Source organism: Pogona vitticeps, chromosome 1 (assembly GCF_051106095.1).
Source record: "Pogona vitticeps strain Pit_001003342236 chromosome 1, PviZW2.1, whole genome shotgun sequence".
NCBI lineage: Eukaryota > Metazoa > Chordata > Lepidosauria > Squamata > Agamidae > Pogona > Pogona vitticeps.
Window position 1 is genome coordinate 165,503,652 of NC_135783.1, and position 21,913 is coordinate 165,525,564.

At 43.8% G+C, this 21,913-nt stretch overlaps 1 protein-coding gene and 1 long non-coding RNA gene across 5 annotated transcripts in view; one reads left to right on the forward strand and one right to left on the reverse strand.

The window, feature by feature from the left end:
• Positions 1 to 3,023: 3,023 nt before the first annotated feature.
• The window catches only part of CD2AP (CD2 associated protein), a 155,593-nt gene continuing 136,703 nt past the window's right edge, over positions 3,024 to 21,913 (forward strand). Inside the window, exon 1 of one of the 2 annotated variants that reach the window (XM_073004553.2) lies at positions 3,024 to 8,363. In XM_073004553.2, coding sequence (XP_072860654.2) covers positions 8,360 to 8,363 — 4 coding nt within the window. In that variant the 5' untranslated portion in view covers positions 3,024 to 8,359. Of the gene's footprint in view, positions 8,364 to 12,796; positions 12,941 to 21,913 lie in introns of those variants that run through there. The other variant, XM_073004551.2, reaches the window with a different exon arrangement.
• Positions 8,785 to 13,643, reverse strand: LOC140708496 (uncharacterized). Of its 3 annotated transcripts, none has more exons than XR_012080236.2 (2): positions 13,292 to 13,643; positions 8,785 to 11,731 (listed from the first exon to the last, which is right to left on the reverse strand). It is a non-coding gene; the product is annotated as an uncharacterized LOC140708496 (long non-coding RNA). The 3 variants fall into 3 exon arrangements; XR_012088712.2 differs by lacking the exon at positions 13,292 to 13,643 and adding an exon at positions 12,246 to 12,367; XR_012080235.2 differs by lacking the exon at positions 13,292 to 13,643 and adding an exon at positions 12,210 to 12,342.

The window sequence follows — 21,913 nt, forward strand, 5'->3', positions numbered from 1 at the left end:
AAAGTATGTTGATTTAGTGTTCAACTGGTGGCAGCGTGTGAAAAGGAGTATTGGTTTGCCTTCGTGTACTCTGTGTTTGGGGAGTCAGGCAGGGGCCACAAGATGCGAACACCACTCTTGGAAATACAGAAGTGACCAGAATAGACTCTACAACTTGAGAAAGTGCAGTGGGGCAGAAGGAAGAGGAAGATCTAACATGAGATGGGTCGACTCAGTAAAGGAAGCCACAGATGTTAGTTTGAAAGATCTGAGCAGAACGTAATGGAAAAGACAATATTACTATGAAGGGATAGGAGCAGCAGGAGGAGAGGAGAGCTTAATGTGAGATGCTGATGGTTTGCAAGATCTGACCAGAGCTCTTAACGATTAGACATTTTGGAAGCCAGTGAGTTAACCTTCATCCCTTCTCTCCTCATGCTGCAGCTGTCCTTGACTACTGTTGCTGCTGTCTCCTTACTTGCAAGTAAATGGGGCAAAATTTGGTTTGAGATCATCACCGGTCACAAAGCAAAAACAACAACAACACAAAAACCAGGAGTTCATTTATTTATTTAATTATTTATTTAAAATATATTTAACCCACCATTTTCCTTTAAAAAGACCCAAGGCGGCTTACAACAATTAAAAGGCAGTATTTAAAATTATTTAAAAAATAAGTGTGTGATGTTAAAAGTATCAATGAACACAGTACCAAAAAATATAAACAGCCTGATTGTGGAAGGACAGGAAAAATGGGGCCAGTCTAGCCTCCTGTGGCTTCCAGAATCTGGGGTAGGCAGTAGAGGGACCAGCAACTTAACTGATTAATTAGCTTCCTACGACATGACTTTACTGACTACATAGCCAACAGACTGAAAAAAGAGCACAAAAAGAACCTTTAAGTAGAGAGGCATGGCTCTCTTTAAAACCTGAGGCAGAGAGAGAACAGTTAGTTGCTGCTGGACTGATTGACAGTCACGTCAGTCCAGAAAGGTCCCTCCCAGCCAAAACCTCTTGAACGGAGCATAGAAAGGTTAAATTCCAACAGGAACTGGACAGGACAAGTGTGTCTTTTATCTGTGAGCTGGAGGATAAAAACTTAGAGAAGAGAGTGAGCCGTCCCCTCACACGTCTATAGAGGAGGGTAGTGATAGAGAGATAGAGAAGGTAACAAGAGGGAGTGAAAGGAGTGAAGGTGGAAGAAAAAGGGGAGGAATGAGAGAAGCAGAGGAAGAGGGTGGATGTATTCTTGACAGTGGAAGAGGAAGGGAAAGTCAGGAGAGATGAGGAAGGTGGTTGTTTGGGAAGACGAGTGGCAAGACGAAGAAAGGGGACTGCGAGATTTTAAAATACCACAGAAGAAAGAGATAAAGGATGAGGTATGTGAGACCATAGAAAGAGGAAAGAAAGAGGGAGACATAAAGATACCCTTAGAAGATTTAGGACCAGAAGAATGGACTGCGCCGGTATATCCTTGAGGCCGAGGTCCTTGGAGGACGGTGGTCCAGCCGGGACCTCTCCAGCCGACTCAGAAGCCACCTGAGGGAGACTGGTCTCATCACCCTTGTTGAGGAACCATATGTGTGGCAAAAAGTGGATGTTTGCGAAATCCAACTGATCAGGAGAGATTCGGACCCTCTCCCCGTTGAGGAAAGAAAACTCTGGAGGAAGCTTACTGTTGTTATGGACAGATTTTCCTGTATACCTTGGTCATGTTGACCCTACAAAAGTTATTATTGAGAAACCTAAGAATCTTGTTAATAGTTTGTTGTTAAAGGAACGTCTCCTCTGTCTTTTCCAGCCAAAACTGAGGAATTCTCAGGTATTGTCAACGAACCCTGACACATGATCACAGCATATTTCTGTGAGGCACTGTTTTACCTCTCTTCTTTTTCACCATCCTATTTAACATATTCAAGAAACCCCTGGGAGAGTTTGTACACAGTTTGGGAGTTCAGTGCCACCAGTATGCAGGTGAAACCCTCTAGCTCTCCATCTGAAGAAGCTATTTCAGTTCTAAATCAGGGTTTAGTGTTTGTAATGGAATTCATGAATGAATAAACTAAACTGCTGTATAACTGCATAGCTCAGTGTCTGATGGTATCAAAAACTGCTGAGAGGTCCAGCAGAACCAACAGGAACACACTCCCCTTTTTCAGTTCCCGGCACAAGTCATCCACCAAGATGACCAGAGCGGTCTCCATCCCATAAACAAGCTAGATTGAAATGGGTCAAGATAATCTGCTTCCTCCAGGAATCCCTGGAGCTGAGAAACTACCAAACATTCCAAGCACTTTGCCCAGAAATGGAATATTTGAGACTGGCCAACAGTTGTCCAATAAAATGGGATAAAGGAAAGGCTTCTTCAATACTGGTCTTATTACTACCTTTTTAAAGCATACTGGGATCCTACTCTGCTGCAAGCAGGCATTTATTACTTCATGTAGCCACCTGACTATTTCCCCTCTTGCTGATTTTATGAGCTGGAAAGGCAAGGGTGTAGCATACATGTGGTGGCATTCACCTCTCCACATCATCAGGCTCCACCAACTGAAAAGTATCCATTAAAATGGGACAAGCAGGAGCCGAGTTCCATCCACAGGAACTGTATTAATTACAGCATCCAGGTCAGAGCAGATCCAAGTATCCTGCAATTCCTCACAGTGGGTTGCTGAGTGGTCAACCTGTTGTTTTTGTGGACCATGTATTAAACCCCAGACCACCTGAAACAACTCTGTTGGACAACTTTGTGCAGACACAACGGTAGCAGTGAAGAACCCTTTCTTTACTACACCCACTACCATGGAATACTCCTTCAGATGAGCTCTAGCCCATGTTTGGTTGGATTCACTCTGGGTTTTCCACTATCATTGCTCTTGTCTCTGTCGCACTTTTTTTTATTTATTTATTTATTTAATTTATATGCCGCCCACTCTACCCAAAGGTCTCTGGGCGGCTTACTTGTTTCATCACTGCCAGCTCCCAAACTCAGGGCTTGCTTGGCTCGACCCTGTTTGAGGGGATGCTTGAGAGATCTTGTCCACGGCCCTGGCCATTTCCCCATTCCAGAGATAATCCAAGGCTTCAACAGGATCACCTGCCGAATCAACAAGAAATTCCCCAAGAGCCATCAGAAAACCAGTTGGATTCATCAGTCTCCTAGAGTGGACCAACCTAATTGGTCATCCACTCCTGCGGCCAGATCAGCATAATTCTGCCCAGTATAGAATATAGTCCAGAGTGTGCTCTGCAACATGTGTGGGGCCAGATACCACTTGGCATAGACCCAGGGCTGTTATGGAGGACATGAAGTCCCGAGCTAATAAGTTGGTCTCAGCATGGATATTGAGGTCCCCAGTACTACAAAGCCTAGAGGAGTTCAACATCACCTCTGATACCAACTTTCAGTTCAGGAAGGGAGAGTGGTGAGCAGCAGGGTGGATGGTACACCAAGATAATCCCTATTCTGTACCAGGGACCCACTTTCAGGTATACACACTAAACCCCTGCAAATTGTGGAATAGGACACCTAGTGAGGGGGACAGACTCACTACTGCAACTCCACCTCCCCAACCCCATGTCTGGCCTACTGTTGCACAGAGAACCCAAGTGAGCAGAGCTGAGAAAGACTAACTCCCCCAGCTTCCTCCAACCAAGTTTCTGCAATATATACCAGGACAGCGTGTTCATCCAGGATCAGGTCCTGGGTGGCTGATGTTTCCCCTTTCACTAAGCCGGCATTCAGCAGCAGCATTTTTAGCCCAGGGAGACCACTATCAAGGCTATCCAGCCTGGCTGAACTGGAAGACAATTTGGGGGTTACCAGGATCCTATTCCATGCCCTTTTATAATAATGAAATTGCCTCCTCTCTCCATATGTCCCTCTGCCAGGCACAGTACCAATGTCACTCCTTGCTCCCCCTCATCACTCTCTCTATTTGAAAAACCACATCCTTCCCATACCAGTGACCTGTAGCAGTAAAAAAAAATTATCCTTACAGCACACAGAAAAGAAATGGGTAAATAAAAATGAATCCCTATCTGCAGAGAGTGTGGCTCCCTTCTCACCCCAGCAACCCAACCTTCAGGGCAGAACCTCTGCTTTTAAAAACTCCTTCTCCCACCCCACAGGTGGCAGATGTTAATGAGGGAGGTGAATGCAGCAGTTGCAACAAGGCTCCATTCCTGTAAGAAGGCAGAAGTCTATGGCCAGAGTCCACAGGGAGAGCAGTCAACAAGCAGCAGACACTGTATGTCACCCAATGCTCCTGTGGGTCAGCAGATGTCTGGGGACTCTTCCTTTACTGAGTATATCTATTATTTATTGCCTATATTTATATTTCACTTTTCCTCCAATAAGCTCAAAATAGCATATGTGACTTTCCTCTTCCCCACTGGATCTTCCTCCACTGGATCAGGCTGAAAGACTATGGCTCAAATCCTGTTGGTTAGCATAGCACATTGCACTAAAGAATGACCATTAAATCAACGGGGATTTTGTGAGTCAACTCAATTCCACTGATTTAAAAGTGCTTACTAGAGATGGGGGTATTTGTATATGAATACGAATACCCCCGCAGAGGTGGACATAATGAGGGGGCCCTACCGTTCACTTCCACATCCGCCGCTGCTGCCAGCTCCGCACTCCCTACCAATCGCTCCGGATGCTCATGGTTGACTAGCCACTCGTCATTCTATCAGGGAAGCTCCCCTCCTTCTCCCATGAGAGGCTAGTCGACCGCGAGCTCCCTTATTATGTCCACCTATGTGAGGATATTCATATACGAATACCCCCATCTGTAGTGCTTACTCTGTGATTTACAGTTAAAAAGACATTAAAAGTTAGAGTAGGCCCACTTGAATTAATGGAATTTACAGAATTGATTAACAAAACCCCTATCAATTCAATGGGCCTCCTCTAAAGCAATTTACTATGTTAAACAACAGGATTTTGTCTAGTGACTGGTAACCTGTCAGATGGGGTTGCTCTTCTGCTGAAAATCCAGGTTTGCTTGGGTATGCACCTGGATTCATTGTGAGCCTCAATTCCCAGACCACTGCGGTGGTCAGAGGTATGTTTGCACAGAAAAAAATAGTGCTCAAGTTGTACCCACTCCTTGAAAGATGTGATCCGGCCACAGTGAAACATGTTTTGAATTACCGAAATGTGCTGTACATGAGGCTAAAAGAGCACATTCTCCCATATAAGCCTGTCCATGTTTTATGATCTTTTAGAAATATCCTATTTCTCATCCCAGAGAGTGTTTGTCAGGAATGAGACTTGAGATTGCAAATCTGGTCAACATCTTCTCCCAAGCTCTGAAATTCCTTGCCAAGACATGCTGGATAGCAGATTCTGTTTTCCTTCCATTAGCAGGCTAAAACATTTGACAGATACAGTAAAACAATAGAAAAGTGTTATATAATTACTATTTTTAAATGTTTAGGTTAATAGACAATAAATGTGTCTTTTTAAAAAATATATATAACATTTTACTGTGATTTTCAATTTAATTGTGTTCTAAAATTTATGTTATTTTTTAATGTTACAGTTCCCATCAATTATACTATAAGCTTTTGGATCCCAAGCTAGGACCAAAGAGAATGTAAATCAACAAAAATAAAATAAAGGTAAAGAGAATTGGAGAGATATTGGAGCCTGTGTTTGCACACTTGTTTCTTTTGTTCTGCTATTATGTCTGGGCAAACACGTTTCACAGGTTTTTGGTGTACTAAAACAATTCACTAAACCTGTTCCTTTTAACAGATGATGGCGAGACAGATAAACATGGATATGCACACCTGAGGTAATTATGGCTCTAACATCCTACTTTCGGTCTCCTTTTGTCTCCAAGGAAGAAGACTGAAGAATGTTTAGTGTGCATGCAAATAGTTTTCTCTGCTTGAAACAAAACTGGCAAAAATCCACATTATTCCTTCCAACAAGGAATCACATTGGACTACTTCTTTAGTACAACATCAGCACTACAAGTATTCTAAACAAAGACTGATGAAATCCCAAGTCTTAATTTAAGGAAGGAATTGCTGAAATAATCCAATCACTTCCTTACACAGTTACCTTTTAAAGCAGTGATGGTGAGCCTTTTTGAGCCCGAGTGCCCAAATTGCAACACAAAACCGACTTATTTATTTCAAAGTGCCAACACTGCAATTAAACCTGAAAACTGAGTTTTTAGTTTAGAAAAAACAACTGCCCCTGCACTGCAATGTTTAAACACTTGGGGGTTTTCCCTAAGGATGGTATTAACAGAGAAATACTTACCAGTCCTCCAATTCCCCCACCTGGCTAGACTGGTAATGGCCACCATTGCACCTCCCTGCTGGACCACTGCGCCTGCAGAGGGGAGTGCCAAAATCCAGGATTGGAGGATGGGTAAGTATTTCTCAATGGCTGTGGCACACGTGCCATAGGTTCGCCATCACTGTTTTAAAGCAAGAGCAGAGAAAATGTAGCCAAATAGCACAGGGTCTTTTTACCTTTCTAAATCATAATTTGGTCTTTCAACCAATGTACTTCTATTTTTGAACAGATTTAAGGAAATCCCATTTTGGTGAATACTAGCTTTCTGCATTTTTAATATTAACCAGTCCAAAGAGAGGCTGGTATCTGGCAATTCCTGCAGCACAGCTATGAAGCAACACTTTCCTTTCCATTGTCTTCTTGCTGAGGCAGTCACATTTTCAACCCTCTAATAAGAAGGCTCTGTAATTGTGGCTTGGAAATATTTTATACCCACAAACTAGTCATTTATTTTTTAAAAACTAGAAAATTGTTTTTAAGTTCAAATATTTCATAATTCTTCAAGGCACCATACTGTTGTGTTCCCCTGAAAATAAGACAGGGTCTTATATTAATTTTTGCTCCAAAAAAAATGCATTAGAGCTTTTTTTCAGGGGCTGTTTTATTTTTTCCATGCACAACAATCTACATTTATTCAAATACAGTCATGTCATCTTCTTCTGGTTGCTCATAATGGTGAAAGGTGGGGTTTCACTTAACCGGGGCTTATTTTTGGGGTAGGGTTTATATCAGGAGCGTCCTGAAAAATCATACTAGGGCTTATTTTCAGGTTAGGTCTTATTTTCAGGGAAACAGGGTATTACTAATATATATTTAATTTCTATTTCAGTGTATCCTGAGTATGTATTATGTTTGGACAAATGACTGCAGTTTTAAGTGCTTAAACATAAAACAATTAAAAAATTCAAGGACAGATGCAATGAATTGAAATAAAAAGGGCCAGTCTGGAGATTCTTCCTGACAGTTTTCAGTTTTCATTCATGTTAGGTAACAATTCTGAGCTTGGCAGCAAGCTTTGTATTTGTTAGTAAAATGTTCTTTTCTTTGCCTTTGACATTATTAATTTATGGATTTATTTATTCATTCCATTTCCTTACCATGGAAGATTGCCTTGGAGATTCTTCCTTCCATTTGATTGCAGGGCGGTGGTTAGAAAAAGGTGGCACTGAACCAACTGTAATTTATGGTTCAGAACTTCAAGGCCAGCTTGCAGAAGAATGCCAAATTGACTTTTTCCCTGTTTGCTTCCTGTCTTGCATGTTTCTGCTCTGGAATCTTGGCTGCTCTAGATCCAGATTTTCACAGTGTTTGTCTCCTGTCTTGTGAGCTGCTGCTCTCAAGTCTGAACTGTTATGAATCCAATGTCCTCCACTCTGCCTACCATTTTGTGATCTCAGCTGATTGTGTTCTGTTGGAACAATTGTGAAGTCTGCAGATATTTTGAAATTGATTTTCTGCTACCTGGTGATTAAAGATGCAGCATAGGTTCCAGATAGGTTTAAATGGATTAAAATTGATTTCACTTCTTCAAAAAGAAAACCTGGAGTATACGTTCACAGGGTCTTTTTAATAACACTGCGAATTCTCGGCTGTCTAGGTTTTCCAGACCCACAGGTAAGGCAGGGATGGGCAGACTTAATATATTTCACTATTACTAGCAGAAGTACCCAGGTTTGGAACTGGCAGATAACCCCCTTTCCCTGCTATACACCAATGTGCTTTTTCTCTCCCCTCAAACTCAGGGTGTGACTATATAGCTAGTAAAACTGTTGGAGTTATATTTTACAAAGAGCATTTCTGCTCAGTAAAGTTACAAAAGGGAAAGACAGGCAGGAGAGATTAATGAGTTTAATTGACCTTGAGAAACGATGAGTACTTCTGAGTAAGATCAGTATAAAAGAAGCAGTAGCTGCAAGAGAAAGCAATAAAAAGGGCCAGCAGAAGGAAGGAGGAAAGAAGCAGGAGCAGCAGCAACAGATGAAGGAGCAGTGGAACAAAGCAACAGAATGAAGATACACTGCCAGATGAAGTGAGAGGAGTCAGCATGGATGTTTCCTTATGGGTGAGAAAAAACTGAAAAAAAACTGTCAAAGGATTGATGAGCCCTGAAATTACAGATGCTACAAGCAATTACTGTATTTTTCTGTGTATAAGACGCCCCCATGTATAATATGCCCCTCACTTTTCTAACCCAAATCTAGGTGGGGCTTAGCAAGTATAGGGGGAAAGGGATCAAAGCCCTGCAGGATCACTTTGATCCCTGCTTTCCATCCACTTGTTTTTCTCTCTCTTCAGCGTACTCCCGTGTATAAGATGACCCACAATTTTTAGTCTAAAGATATTAGACAAAAGTATAGTCTTATACATGGAAAAATACAGTAATTTAAAAGCAACTAGAACAAGTAATAAGCAATGAAAAGCTGTCATATCTTTTGGAATATGTAAAAAAAATTTAACTCACATAAATTAAATGTGAATCATGCTTTTGTAAAATACATTCCTTTAACTTTATTCAAGTTAAGACTCTCTGCTGTGCCATTCTGCACATAAACACATATACAAAGGGGACCCCATTAAAAACACAGTTTGATCTGCTGTGATTGTTTATCAAATTGAATTTCTGCAACTGAAATCAATGTAACTGTTCAGACTCCTACAGGAGTCTGCAGAGGAAGAAAGCTTGGTTTGCACAGATCTGAAACTGCAGAAGTTGCCTGAACAAGGTGGTCACTAACAAAATCTACATCTTTTAAAAAATTATTTTTCATAAGTGACCTGGTGATAATCTGTTCCACTACTGCCTTGAAAAGCATTTTTTTGAGAAAAAACAAACTGTGGATAAAAGCAAAATCCATTCTGGAGTGAAGCAAAACAAACCACAGCACTTTGAAACATTTGCAGATTCTAAAAGGAGTGAGGAAAAGCAAGGGAACATGCCTCCAACAAGGTGCTATCAGCAGTAAAGGAGGTTGGCCTGACAGCTCAAACATGTTTTTTTTGCATAGTTTAAAAGGTTTAAACAAACAAGCAGATTAAAACAATATTAAAACAATTATTAAAATACAGTGGTGCCTTGCTTGACGATTACCTCGTTAGACAAGGAAATCGCTTGACGATTAGATTTTTGCAATAACTATTGCGATCACTAAACGACGACTGAATGGGCTTTTTTTGCTTAATGTTATCGGTTCCCTGCTTCGGGAACCGATTTTTCGCTTAACGATGATCAAAACCAGCTGATCGTCGGATTTCAAAGTGGCCGCCCACTGTGCAAAATGGCTCCGTGCTGTGCTTTAGGATGGATTCCTCGCATTACAGGCACTGGAAAATGGCCGCCCTATGGAGGATCTTCGCTGGACGTTGAGGTATTTCGCCCATTGGAATGTATTGAACCAGTTTTCAATGCATTTCAATGGGCTTTTTCATTTCACTTGACGAGGATTTTGCTTAACAGCGATTTGAATGGAACAAATTATCCTTGTCAAGCAAGGCACCACTGTACAGTGACCACCACTGTTGAAAGCTTCCACTCTTTGGAGACTGATTCATGTTTTTGTAACATAGAAAGATAATCAATTTTGTTTTTCTCAATTTTGTCCAGGTTTTATACTAATAAACAATGTTGAAAACAAACAGCAATAGAAATGTGAATAAAGTACAAAATTATAGTTAAAACATCAGAAAATATTAATCAAAACATACCAGTGAGTATGAAATTAACAGAACTCAGCATATAAAAACTTAATTCATCAAAGTTCTTCTTGTTTTTCTTCTTCTATCAGAGGCTGGCTTTCTAATTTCAGTTCAGCAGCTTTGGATACTGATGCTGTGTTGCATCCCCAAGGGTCTTCAGCCAAGTTCTTCTCCTTGTACTTCGTTCCTCATTTATTTTAATGATCAGCTGTAAGAATCTGTACTTTTCCCCTTCATTATGTGACCAAAGCATTTTTGCTTTCTTCAATTTCTGTGTTATATACAGTCGTGCCCCGCTTTACAATTACCCCGTTTAATGACGAATCTGCTTGACAGTGAGGTTTTTGCGATCGCAAAACAATGGTTTGAATGGGGTTTTTCCGCTTTGCGATGATCGGTTCCCGATTTTTGCTTTATGATGATCAAACAGCTGATTGTCAGGTTTCAAAATCGCCGCGGGCTGAAGAAAATGCCCCCCCCTGTGCTTAGGGATGGATTCCTTGCTGCACAGGCACCAAAAATGGCCGCCCCTATGGAGGATCTTCTCTGGACAGTGAGTTTTCAGCCCACTGGAACGTATTGAACAGGTTTCAATGCATTTCAATGGGCTTTTTAAAATTTCGCTTTTCACTGGAACGAATTAACATTGTAAAGCAAGGCACCACTGTATTAATTTTGTTGTATATCCATTTACTTATCACTTCTTTGTTGGCTATCCTCCAGATTGGAGAAATTGCTAACAGTCCTGGTTTACAGGGGATTCTTTTAGCTACGCACAGTTCGTGAGGCCATTGGCAGGCTACTGAATATATTTATCCATGGTGGAGTCTGAAATATATATAATCCATTTTTCTTCTATGAGTCTATTAGTTATAAATCTGTTGAATCCATTAATAAATATGAGAGTGATATTTAAAATAGTTTCCTGTGTGAAGATTCTAAGAAGTTCCACTTTCTTCCCTATAGATCAGTGGTCGTCAACCCCCAGTCTGCGGTCTGGTGCCGGTCTGTGGGCTTGCTGGAACTGATCCGTGGATACGGATCTCCACCCCCCCTGCACACACGCCCAGTGGGCATGTCACGCTTCTGATACGCCTACCGTGAGAGCGCGGGGATGCCCCCACCCCCACACATGCAGCTCGCTCCCCCCAGCCAGTCCACGGCCCCAAAACAGCTGGGGACCACTGCTATAGATGGCAGTACATTAGAAGTTTCATTTTCTCATATGCTTCTGGCAGACTTCTTTACACTGATGTGGACAAGATACATCTCACTGAATCAAGCTAGAATATTTATACAGTACAGTAGTTCATTTTTTTTCCTACACGTGGTTAGCTCCCCATCCACACTGATATATGCAAGTTTTTCCACTTGTTAAAATTATACTTCAGAAACATTCTGACATGAGTGTAGACAAAAGTAGTTTCGCTGGCTAGTGCCAGCAAACAAATGGCATGCTGTTTCTGAAATTTGGGGAGGAAATAGACTACAGAAACAGTGTGTGTAAGAAGAAAGGAAGCCACTGAGATAAATTTACCCTGTACTCCAGCCTGTTCTCATTTCTGGGTGGTTTACAGGTTAAAGAAAAAGCTCACAAGACCCCTACATAACAACACACATTTTTACCTGGAAAGTCTATTCAGGAGAGAAAGGGTGCTTCCAGATAGAGGTTTCATGCTTCTCACAATTAAGAGGCATTGGGGAACTATTCCATCTGTTTTTCTTAATGGATTTTCTCTGGCAAAAAAAGAGAAAAAGATGGAGAAGCTTCAAAGCTGCAATGCTTATAAACCTCAGTAGGAAGACTGTGTAAATACACTGTAAAAGCCTTATGTGAATGAACCCAAAGATGGAATAGTTGGCACAGTATCTTCTAAGGGCTAGCATGAGGAGTCCTCCATCTAGAGATCCCTGTTCCAGAGGAAAGGAGGGGGAGAAACAGGCCGGCCTTTCCCCCTTTGCCTTCAGTGGGTTCTTTCCCCCTTCTTGCCTTCAGAAAGGCCTCCCATCGTTCCCGAGGAAAAGTCCTTTGCTTTGCTTTACGACAACCTCTCCTGCTTTGTTGCCGGCAACACAAGGAGAAGGCGCTCCCCTTCAAACTTGACGCGGGCGGGGCAGCGCCATGCGCCGGAAAAGCCTGGCCCGGGAGCACCGGAGGTGGAGGGTGGGGTGGGTGGGTGGGTAGGCGTCCTCCCCCCCCCCGGCCTCTCCTTACCTGGGGCCCAGCCGAGCCCCAGCCCCCTCCACTCACTCCGCCTGCCTTTTCCAAACGCCCGGATTATTGGAGGCGAAGGAATCCCTTCCTCCTCTCCCAGGCTCTCCTCCCCGCCTAGGCCGAGCCAGCCAAGAGGCCAAGACCGCCGCCGCCGCCGCCGGGAAAAGAGAGGGGGGGAGCAGGCGGTGGCAAAAGGGGGGGGAGGGAGAGAGAGAGAGAGAGAGAGAGAGAGAGAGAGAGAGAGAGAGAGAGAGGCAGGCGCTGGCAAAAGGCCGCCGCCCCGCTCTTGGCAGCGGAGGGGCAGGAAGGCCAGGAAGGTCTCGCGGGATTTGGCGGTTCCTCTCCTCCCTCCCCCGTTCACTGTGGCGGGCGGGACGTTAGGGAGACAAAGCTCGGGAGTTTTTTAAAAAAAGACCAGACAGGAGGGAAGGCGGTGGGCGGTGCTGGAGGCGTCGCTCCCCCTCGGCCCCGGCCCCAGCCCCACCACCTGGGAGCGGCTGGAGAAATCTCGGCCCCCGGTTGTCCTCCTTTTTCCCTCCGTCGGCCGAGAGGCGCTGCTTGCCCTGCCCCGCCGATGGGAGCAGCGCCGGCGCCACGTCCGGCCTGAGCTTGGCGTCCCCCCCCCCCCCCCCGGTTGAATTGGGCTGGAAGGCGAGCAGAGAAGGAGGGAGGCGGCGGCGGCGGCGGGGGGGGTCTTTCGGCCGCAGCCCAGCCGGGCTCCCACAGCATGGGTAAGGAAGGGCAAGGGGAGGACCGGGAGCGGGAGAGACCAGCTGGCCCCCTCCGCCGCCTTTTTCGTTCCTCTCGTGTAGGGCGCCGCCGAGGAACTCCTCCGTGGGCCGTTGCCTCTTGCTTTTACGTTTTATGCTGGGTATTTTTTCCCCCAAGGCAGAATTAAAAATTCCACAGCAAACAACAACAATCCCTCTGTCCCCCCACCCCACCCCCCGGCGCTGCACAGCTTACGCGGGAAAGAGTCGGCTTATCCCCCCGCCCCCTTTCCTTCCTTCCTTCCTTCCTTCCTTCCTTCCTTCCTTCCTTCCTTCCTTCCTTCCTTCCTTCCTTCATCTCGGGGGCCGCACCTGCTCGGCGCTTTCTCTTTCCCTATTTATTCCTCCGGCGCTCTCTCGGGTGGGACCCGCAACTTCGCGCTCTTTTCATCATCCCACCACGGAAAGACGGGCTGGAAAGTGACGGCTTTGGAGCCCGTCCCTGCACCGGCGCGGAGGTTTGAAGAAGGGCTTTGGACCGGCCTGTGGTAGCCTGGCTGCCCCTCGGGACCGTCTCCTTGGGGGCGTGTGTGTGCGCGCGAGAAGGTGTTTTTCGTTTCTCTCGAGTAGTCACTGCGCGTGTTGTAAAGTCGCCAGGTAGGATACTGGAGCCCTGGAAACAGATGGTTGACTTCCTGACTTTACTGGATCTTTCCGTTTTTGTTTCTACACTTTTGGAGTTAGTTACACAGTACTTTTGTCCCTCGGGCGGGGACTAGAAAGCTCGGTGGCTTCGTGCTTCCTTTCCTTCTGCCAGCGGTGTTGAGGTGGGTGTAAGTAGTACATCAAGTGTGTTTGCTATCGTTGTGAATCTGTTTTCATGTACGGTCATCTTGTTTTGGAGCGTGTTTGGAATAGTGGAAGTTTGTTGCTATCCTGCAAGAATGAAGCTGAATGTTCTTTTTAAAAGAACTCTTATCAGCATCTTTGCTGGATTCATGGGAGTGCTATAAACTTGTCCTGCTTCTGGGCTCACTGGAGGTATGCTTATGTTCAGGTGTACTGTGCAGCAAAGGGATGATTTGTTTTTGGTTATTGAATACTTTGGCAAGAATGTGCTTCGTCAGTTGTATTAAAAAAGAATTAAAATTATGAGGCTGTTGGAGCCTTCAGACAGAACATGTACAGTACAGCTTAGTTCTACACATATTTATTTAGAACTACTGTACATTCCCAGCTACATCATGAATGTACTGTATTTAAAAAGGAGAAGAAGCAAAGGAGATAGTATTGCTAGATAAAAGAGCTGCAAAGTAACAAATAATAGATTTGTAACAAATAATAGCATGGCATGAAGTGGTATATACAGCCCACTTTGTGAAAGAAAGGGGTTATATCGTACATTTGACTGAGGATGGGATAGTACATAGGTTGACCATGGGGTAATGCTTTATATGTTTTTAATGTATTTTAATCAGTTCTATAGTTTTATTGTTTTTAATGTATAATTTATTGTGTTTCTGATTCTATTCTTTTTAATATTGTGAGCTGCTGTGAGTCTCCTTATCAGAAGAAGTGTGATTAATTAAATAATAAATAAATAAATGGCATGCAATATTAATAGTAAAGTGAGAATAAACTTAAATGCAGAATTATTAGTGGTGACAGTTGCATTAACAAAAGCATCCAGGCACTAGGTGTTATCTGATGCTGTAGCAGCCTAGCAGAGCAGTTATCATACTGCTTACATTTTGACTTTGCCTCCAGTTAAAAAGAAATTTAAAGTTTTCAAACTGAACGTTGTCTCTGAAATGCCTGAGTGCAGAGATAACTTGTCACAGAACGCCCCTAAAAACATATAGAAAACCATTAATACACTGAGCAGTCTATTAATACATATCATCCAAGATCGTATTAGTTATGCTTACCAGCATAAGAAATTCAGCATAAATCTCAGTGCCAAATTACTGCAAGTTAAGTTAGCATAGGTACTTCTTGTTGCACAGTGAGCTATGTGACTCAAGGCCTGAGGCAGATGTTCCCTAGTTATACCTCAGTTAGATTGTTGTACAAATTTCTGGCTACACGATGCACTGTCATTATCAAATCATTGTCCTGGCCAGTGGTGTAACTTATTTGTTTCCCCCTTGCTGAGAGGGTTATGTTATTTTGTTCCAATGACGCATCGGAACATTCCTTACCAATATTGCATATGTAAATGTCAATCCGGGTGGGGGAAACACAGATGGGAGAACAGCCAGGACCAAGACATGGCCAAGAAGTATGCCCACCCTGCAGGGCTTGGTTGGTACACCTGGCCTTTGCTGGTGGGGGGGATGAAAGCATGTGTTAGGATAGTCATGGTGAACTTTTTTGAGCCCGAATGCCCAAACTACAAAACCGACTTATTTATTTCAAAGTGCCTACACTAGGCTTAATGGGCAGAATCTTACCCAACTGTAGGGCACAGATAAGAGCACTGGATGGGAAGTGCAGACAAAACATAGTTCGGACTCCCATATGACAATAAGTGTGCGATATGGCCAATCACACATGTGACAACAAAACTGGGAATCCATTATGTAGAATAGGATGAGAACCTTCTTGCCCTTCAGTCCCTATCCTATAGCACAATTGGCCAAGTTATAATGCAGCAAAGTTGCCCAGCCATTTAAGAGGAGATCTGGACAGAAAGCTGAGTCTATCTGCCTGTAACACCCTGACTAGAGTACTCAACGGTTGATAAGAAACTATTCAAAGTGGAAAGACATTGAATTGGGCAGCAGGACCTGAAAGGGGATTGAGAGAGCAGGTGGGTGGGCACCTCTGTGTGTAGCCGTCATCCTAAGATAACCAAAGAGCAACCACATCAATGTAGAAAGATTGAGAAAGGGAAGAAGTGAGAAGATGCTATGAAAAACGCACAGCAAACGAAGGAGGACATGGTATGTATAAAATGACAGACAGCGAAAAAACATTGAATGGTGAAGAAAGATGGGGAGGCTGGCAAAAGAAAGGCCATGGGTCTGAAGGAATGGAGTGATGGGAATCTCCCCCAGAGGGCACAGAGGGGGTGGTTGGATGAGGAGAGGGGGCTGTGCCCAGCTGCTATTTTCTCCCTCCCTCAGACGCATTCTCTGCCCCTCCATTCCTTCAGACCCCTCCTCTCTCTACTCAATTCCCCCCCCCCCTTTTGAGAGGAGGGGAGTCAGGAGCCCTACATCTGTGAAGGGAGAAGGTGCTCCCCTCCAAACAGGATCCCCTCATCTAGGGCAATAGGCACTGCTGCCCTCCTCTCAGCCACTATTGAGGCCTCAGACCACAACATAGCAGTTCCAACCGTCCCACCCTCTGCCCTCCTCCCTTAAAGAAACAGCCCCCACATTCCACTCAGGGCTTGCCGCTCTCACTACCTTCCCTTATGCTTGCCTCTCACTTATTCCCTATGCTGGTTGAGGAGCGGAAGTGATGTCCTCAGTGGACCCTGCCTACTCTGAGGGTCACGTGAGAGCTCCCACAGAACTGCATGAGCAGCCCAGAGGAGGGGTTTCTCTGTAGGCGTTGCTATGGCGTCTCCTTGTTCAAGGAGGTAGTATTCTTTGCTTTTTGCTCTAGCCGTACGACTTGCATGCCCACAGCGAGGGCTCTGCACGTGTGCCATAGGTTCACCATCTCTGGGTTAGGGGCGTTATCTTTTTTTAGTCTAAGGAAAAATAAAGTAATGGGCTGCAATGCCCCAGGAGATGAAAGAAAATATATCAGTTCAATGGTGCAGCCAGCCATAATGTTTCAAATAGGAAGAAGTGAATCGGTAATATTAAACCGAATGGGAATGTTAATCCAGGTATATATACCATGTGACCACAATTCAGTACAACAGAGGTATGATTAGAAGTGAAGAACATTTGTCTTGTGCGATTAGGCCCTCAGTTTGAAACAGCAAGTGTCTATGCTGATTTCATAACTTGTGGCAACTTGATAACAAGATTTGCACCAACTGCATGACACTGGTGTGAAAACACAATAGAATTTTGTCCAGTGTGTGCTTTCTTTATTTGTGTCAGAAGCTCTACAGCTCAGTCTTCTCTTGGGGTCAATGATTTCAACCATCCAGCCTGTGATGATCAAATACCATAGTTTTCCATGTATAAGATGCTACTTTTTCCTAAAACCGTTAGACTGAAAATTGAGGGTTATCTCATATATGGAAGTAAGGTGAGGAGAGAAGAAAACGGCCCATACCTTGCCTCTGCAAACAGGCTTCCTTCAATCAGGAGGCTTAGCTGCCTCCAATCATGACGTCAGCTGATGCTGAACAAACCAGTTGCAACAGGGACTCCTAATGTCTGAGCGTTCTGAGCCCAGAGGCTGAATTAAGTTAAAGTATGATGCATAATATGACAGTAAAGGTTCCCCTGGGCATTTAGTCCAGTCGTGTCCGACTCTAGGGCGTGGTGCTCATCCCCGTTTCGAAGCCATAGAGCCAGTGTTTGTCCAAAGGCAGTTTCCGTGATCATGTGGCCAGCACGACTAGACACGGAACACCGTTACTTCCCACCATGGTGGTACCTATTTATCTACTTGCATTTTACATGCTTTCAAACTGGTAGTTTGGCAGGAGCTGGGACAAGCGAGGGGAACCTTTGGGAATACATGGAGCTCACTCCATTGCGTGGATTCGCTCTTATTACTGCTGGTCTTCTGACCTTGCAGCACAGAGGCTTCTGCGGTTTAACCCGCAGTGCCACCACATCCCCTATAACAGTACTGGTATGTAAATGTTACCCAATTACTAAATAAAAATGTGTTCTGTTTTATGTTTAAAATATTTATTTCTTAATTTGGGGTTAGAAAAGTCTTATACATAGGAAAATACTGTAGGTTGGGCACATCTCACTGGAAGAAGGCATTCTCCTAGGTATGAAGGTCCCAAACAAAGCACTTAAATGTCAGCTTTATCACCTTGAAGCTGGCACAGAAACAAACAGGTAGCCAATGCAAGGTGGCCAGAGTGGGGGAAGATACTGTGGTATTTATTTACTCCATTCAATAATCTGGCTGCCGTATTCTGGACCTATTGATGTTTCTGTAGCAGCCTCATGGGCAGCCCCACATAAAGAGCATTGTGACGTGTGCCATGACGTCACCTGCCTGTCTTGGCTAAGGCTGGAGTTTCCTGGCCTATGGCAGGGCAGGAGGTGGGTCTTATAGGGGTGGAGCTTGTGTATATAAGGGGGGTGTACAAGGAGGGAGGAGGTGGTTGTTGTTGGGGAATTAGAGAGTGAGAGGGTTAGGTATAGGTTAGGTAACTGTGTGTTAAGTAACAAAGAACTGTGCAGGGTTAAGGTCTGATAAATATAGTATAACAAGTGATTCTTTTATTCATTGATTTACATTTTATGTTTGTAATCAATAAAACATCATTTTTATTTTTAAAATCCATACATAGTCTGAAGTGTCAGGTTTATGTATGGTTGGTGGCAGCGAAGTACTGTGTGTGTGTGAAGGATCGTGACCTGTCATCTCTTGTGGTGACGTAGGAGGAGGTGGCAGTCGCGACAAAACTGGTGGCAGCGTGTGGGATACGAGTTGTCCAGTTGCCCAGTTGCCCAGAAAAGCCTTGGCTAGTGTGACCAGAGCAAAAGGATTTCAGTTAGGTGCACCTGAAGTGGGGTGTGGGTAACTCTCTAGGATTTGTCTCCAGGGGGGAGCAGATCTAGTAGAGAGGCACCTAAACTTCAGAGTGAGGGAACTGACTTATGAGCTCTAGGAGGTCCATTTTGTGAGGGAGATTGGCCCAAAGTAGGAGGCTGTTGTGACTTGGCCTGAGAGTCCAGAGTTGGGAGAACTCGGAAGGGACAGACAGACCAAGGGCAGCGAAGATTTGGGACTTCTCTAGTGAACTACAGAACCTGAGAGAAGGTGAAGCTGTGGTGGATTTGGAAGTAGAGCCAAGGGCAGAAAATTAAAGTAGCTCTAAATCTGGCAAGAGGCCCGGTGAAGAGGCAGAAGCCATTAGAGACTACAGTAACAAGCCTAGCCATATCTGTGGGTATACCCTGTTGAAGAGTGTCAGACCTTAGCACAGGAAAGGAAAAAGTGATGTTTTAAACAGAGGCTTGAAAATAGAAAAGAGCCTTCTGTGTGATTAAAATGCCTCTCACGCGCAGTCAAATGGCAGAAGTGAGTGAACAAAGAGACCAAGCAATGTCAGACTGGTCTGGGGATGAGTCAAATGGTGAGGGAAGAGTTGCCTCAGTGCAGGAAGAAGCTAATGGTGAACAGTTATCAGAACTGAGGAAAATTCAGTTAGCCCAGGCACATGAAGTTCAAATGAGGCAGTTAGAAATAGAAAGGGAAAGGATTGCCCTAGAAAAGGAGGAAAGAATGAGACAAATGGAGATGGAAAGAGAGGAAAGAGAAAAAGAGAGACAAAGACAGTTTGAACTGGAGAGAGAGAGGATGGCGTTTGAGTTAAGAAAATTGGAAATGATGAACCAGAACAATAATAATAATAGGGAAAATGAGGAGAGCCAATTATCAAAAGCAGATTTAAAGAAATTTCCATCCTATAAACAAGGGGATTCGGTTGAAGCGTTCCTTACAAGTTTTGAGAGAGCAGCCTCAGATTTTTCCCTCAGAGAAGCAGAGAAAATGGTAGTTTTAAGGTCTCTGATTAGTGGGAAAATGGCAGAAATATATGCTGATATGCCAGTTGAGCTCAGTAAAGATTATTCAGAGTTCAAAAAAATGGTTTACAATCGATTTGGCATTAATTCAGAACATCTTAGGCAGAAGTTCAGAAAACTTACTAAAAGATCAGATGAATCTTATACCCAACTTGGTTTTAACTTAGAAAAGTGTTTAGATCGGTGGCTTGAACAGGAGAATGTAAAAACTTTTCAGGAGCTGAAAAATGTTGTGGGCCTGGAGCAGTTTTATTCCTTACTCCATGGGGAACTTAAATTTTTAGTTCAAGAACGGAAACCAACTGACGTTAGAAACGCTGCACAAATAGCTGATTTTATTTCTCAAATAAGGGGTCCTAGTTGTTATGAGGGGAGAGGTGTGAGGAAAACATGGGACCCAAAGTTCTCTAAGGAACAAGCACAGAGACAGACTAAAGTTGGCGGCCATTTTAGTGAAAAGCCCTCAGAACAGGGCCAGCACAGTAAACAAGTTTTGGAGGGAAAAGAGAAACTTGAAAGATTTGATGGGAAAAGCTCATGGGGGGAGAGAATCTGCTTCATTTGCAAAAAGAAAGGCCACATTGCTGCACAATGTTTTAATACAAGGCAAATAAAGAAGTTCCACCTCAGAAAGTTAATGTAAAAGAAGCAAAGGCTGTATTTTGTGTTCAGAATAAACCTCAAGCTTCTTCCATTGAGAGTTCTGTTGCCATGGAAACCCAGGCAGAGGCAGTTAGGAGCTCTGAATTGGATACAATGAAGGAGCTACCTCTAGCTGAAGTTGTCCACTGTTATTACATACAGACAAATAGTGCTTTATTGGAATCTGCTGGGGACAGGATAAAAGTTTTTGAAAATGACTATACTGCTTTGAGAGATTCTTGTTCTCAAATTTCCATTTGCCACTCAGACATAGTACCACAAAGTTGTATGATTGCTGACCAGACTCTAACTGTGAAAGGGATTGGGTCAGAACTAGTTTTATTACCTGTAGCTGATTTGAAAATTGAATACCAAGGTTGGAAGGGATTGTGGAGAGTGGGGGTGTCTTCTGAGATTCCTACCCCTTTTCTTATTGGTAATGACTTAACAAAGCATGTCAAGAGTGCCCTGGTGGTAACACGTTCACAATCAGTACAAAATGAAGCCAGTAATAAGACTGACTCTCAAGAGCCAGAGAAATTTGTACCACAACCTGAGGCATTCTCAGTTGAAATACCTCAGAAAAGCCTCTTTGTCAAGGAACAAACAGCAGACCCCACCTTAAAAGACTGTTTTGGAAAGGTGACTGATAAAGATTTATCTCCTGAGTGCCCTGAACGTTTTATTATTAAGGGTGGTTTACTTTATAGGGAAAAACTGAATAATATTTCAAAAGGGGGGCCTGAAGTTAAGAGACAGTTGGTGGTGCCTGAGAAATATCGCCCTATGATTCTGGAGAAGGGACATGCAGACATTTTCTCAGCTCATATGGGGATCAACAAGACCAAACAAAGAATAGCCCAAAACTTTTACTGGCCTGATATGGGTAAACATATTAAGAGTTTCTGTCAAAGATGCCATATTTGTCAGAGACAGGGCTCTAACTGTGATAAAACTAGAGCAAAGCTATGCCCATTACCAGTGATTTCAACTCCTTTTACACGTCTAGGGGTGGATATCATAGGTCCATTGCCCAACGCCACTAAGCGGGGGAACAGATTTATTTTAACTATAGAAACCCAGACTGTAGCAGAAGCCTTAGTAAATTACATGAGTAGGATGGGTTGTCCTTCTGAGATAATCACAGATTTAGGAACCTCTCATACATCCAAACTTATGAAAAGGTTAGGCAGGGGGGTCATTCACATAAATGCCCTGAAGCCTTATTACAGAGAGACCAACCTTGTGCAGTTGGCAATAAAAGCGGCTGATAAGGAGGAACATGGGTTGCCCTTCGGGGAAGGGAGGGGCCCACAAGAGTTCAATCCACAAGAGGTGCAGATCAGCCCTGCTCTATCCAGAGAACAGCAGAATAGTTGTAGAGCGCTGGTTACAAAACCTCAAGAAGTGTTCTCAAACAAACCTGGTGTTGACAAGGGAGTGCTGCCCAGGAATGACACAGGGAATCCTTCTCAGTCTGTAACACCATATAGAGTAAGAGGTTATTACTTTGACAATATTCGCAGAACGCTAGACGAAATGCTAAACGATCAAATTATTGTACACTCATCTAGTGCTTGGTTAGCCCCTGTAGTTTTAATAGACAAGCCGGATGGCAGTGTCAGGTTCTGTGTGTACTACAGCAAGTTATATGCAGTAACTA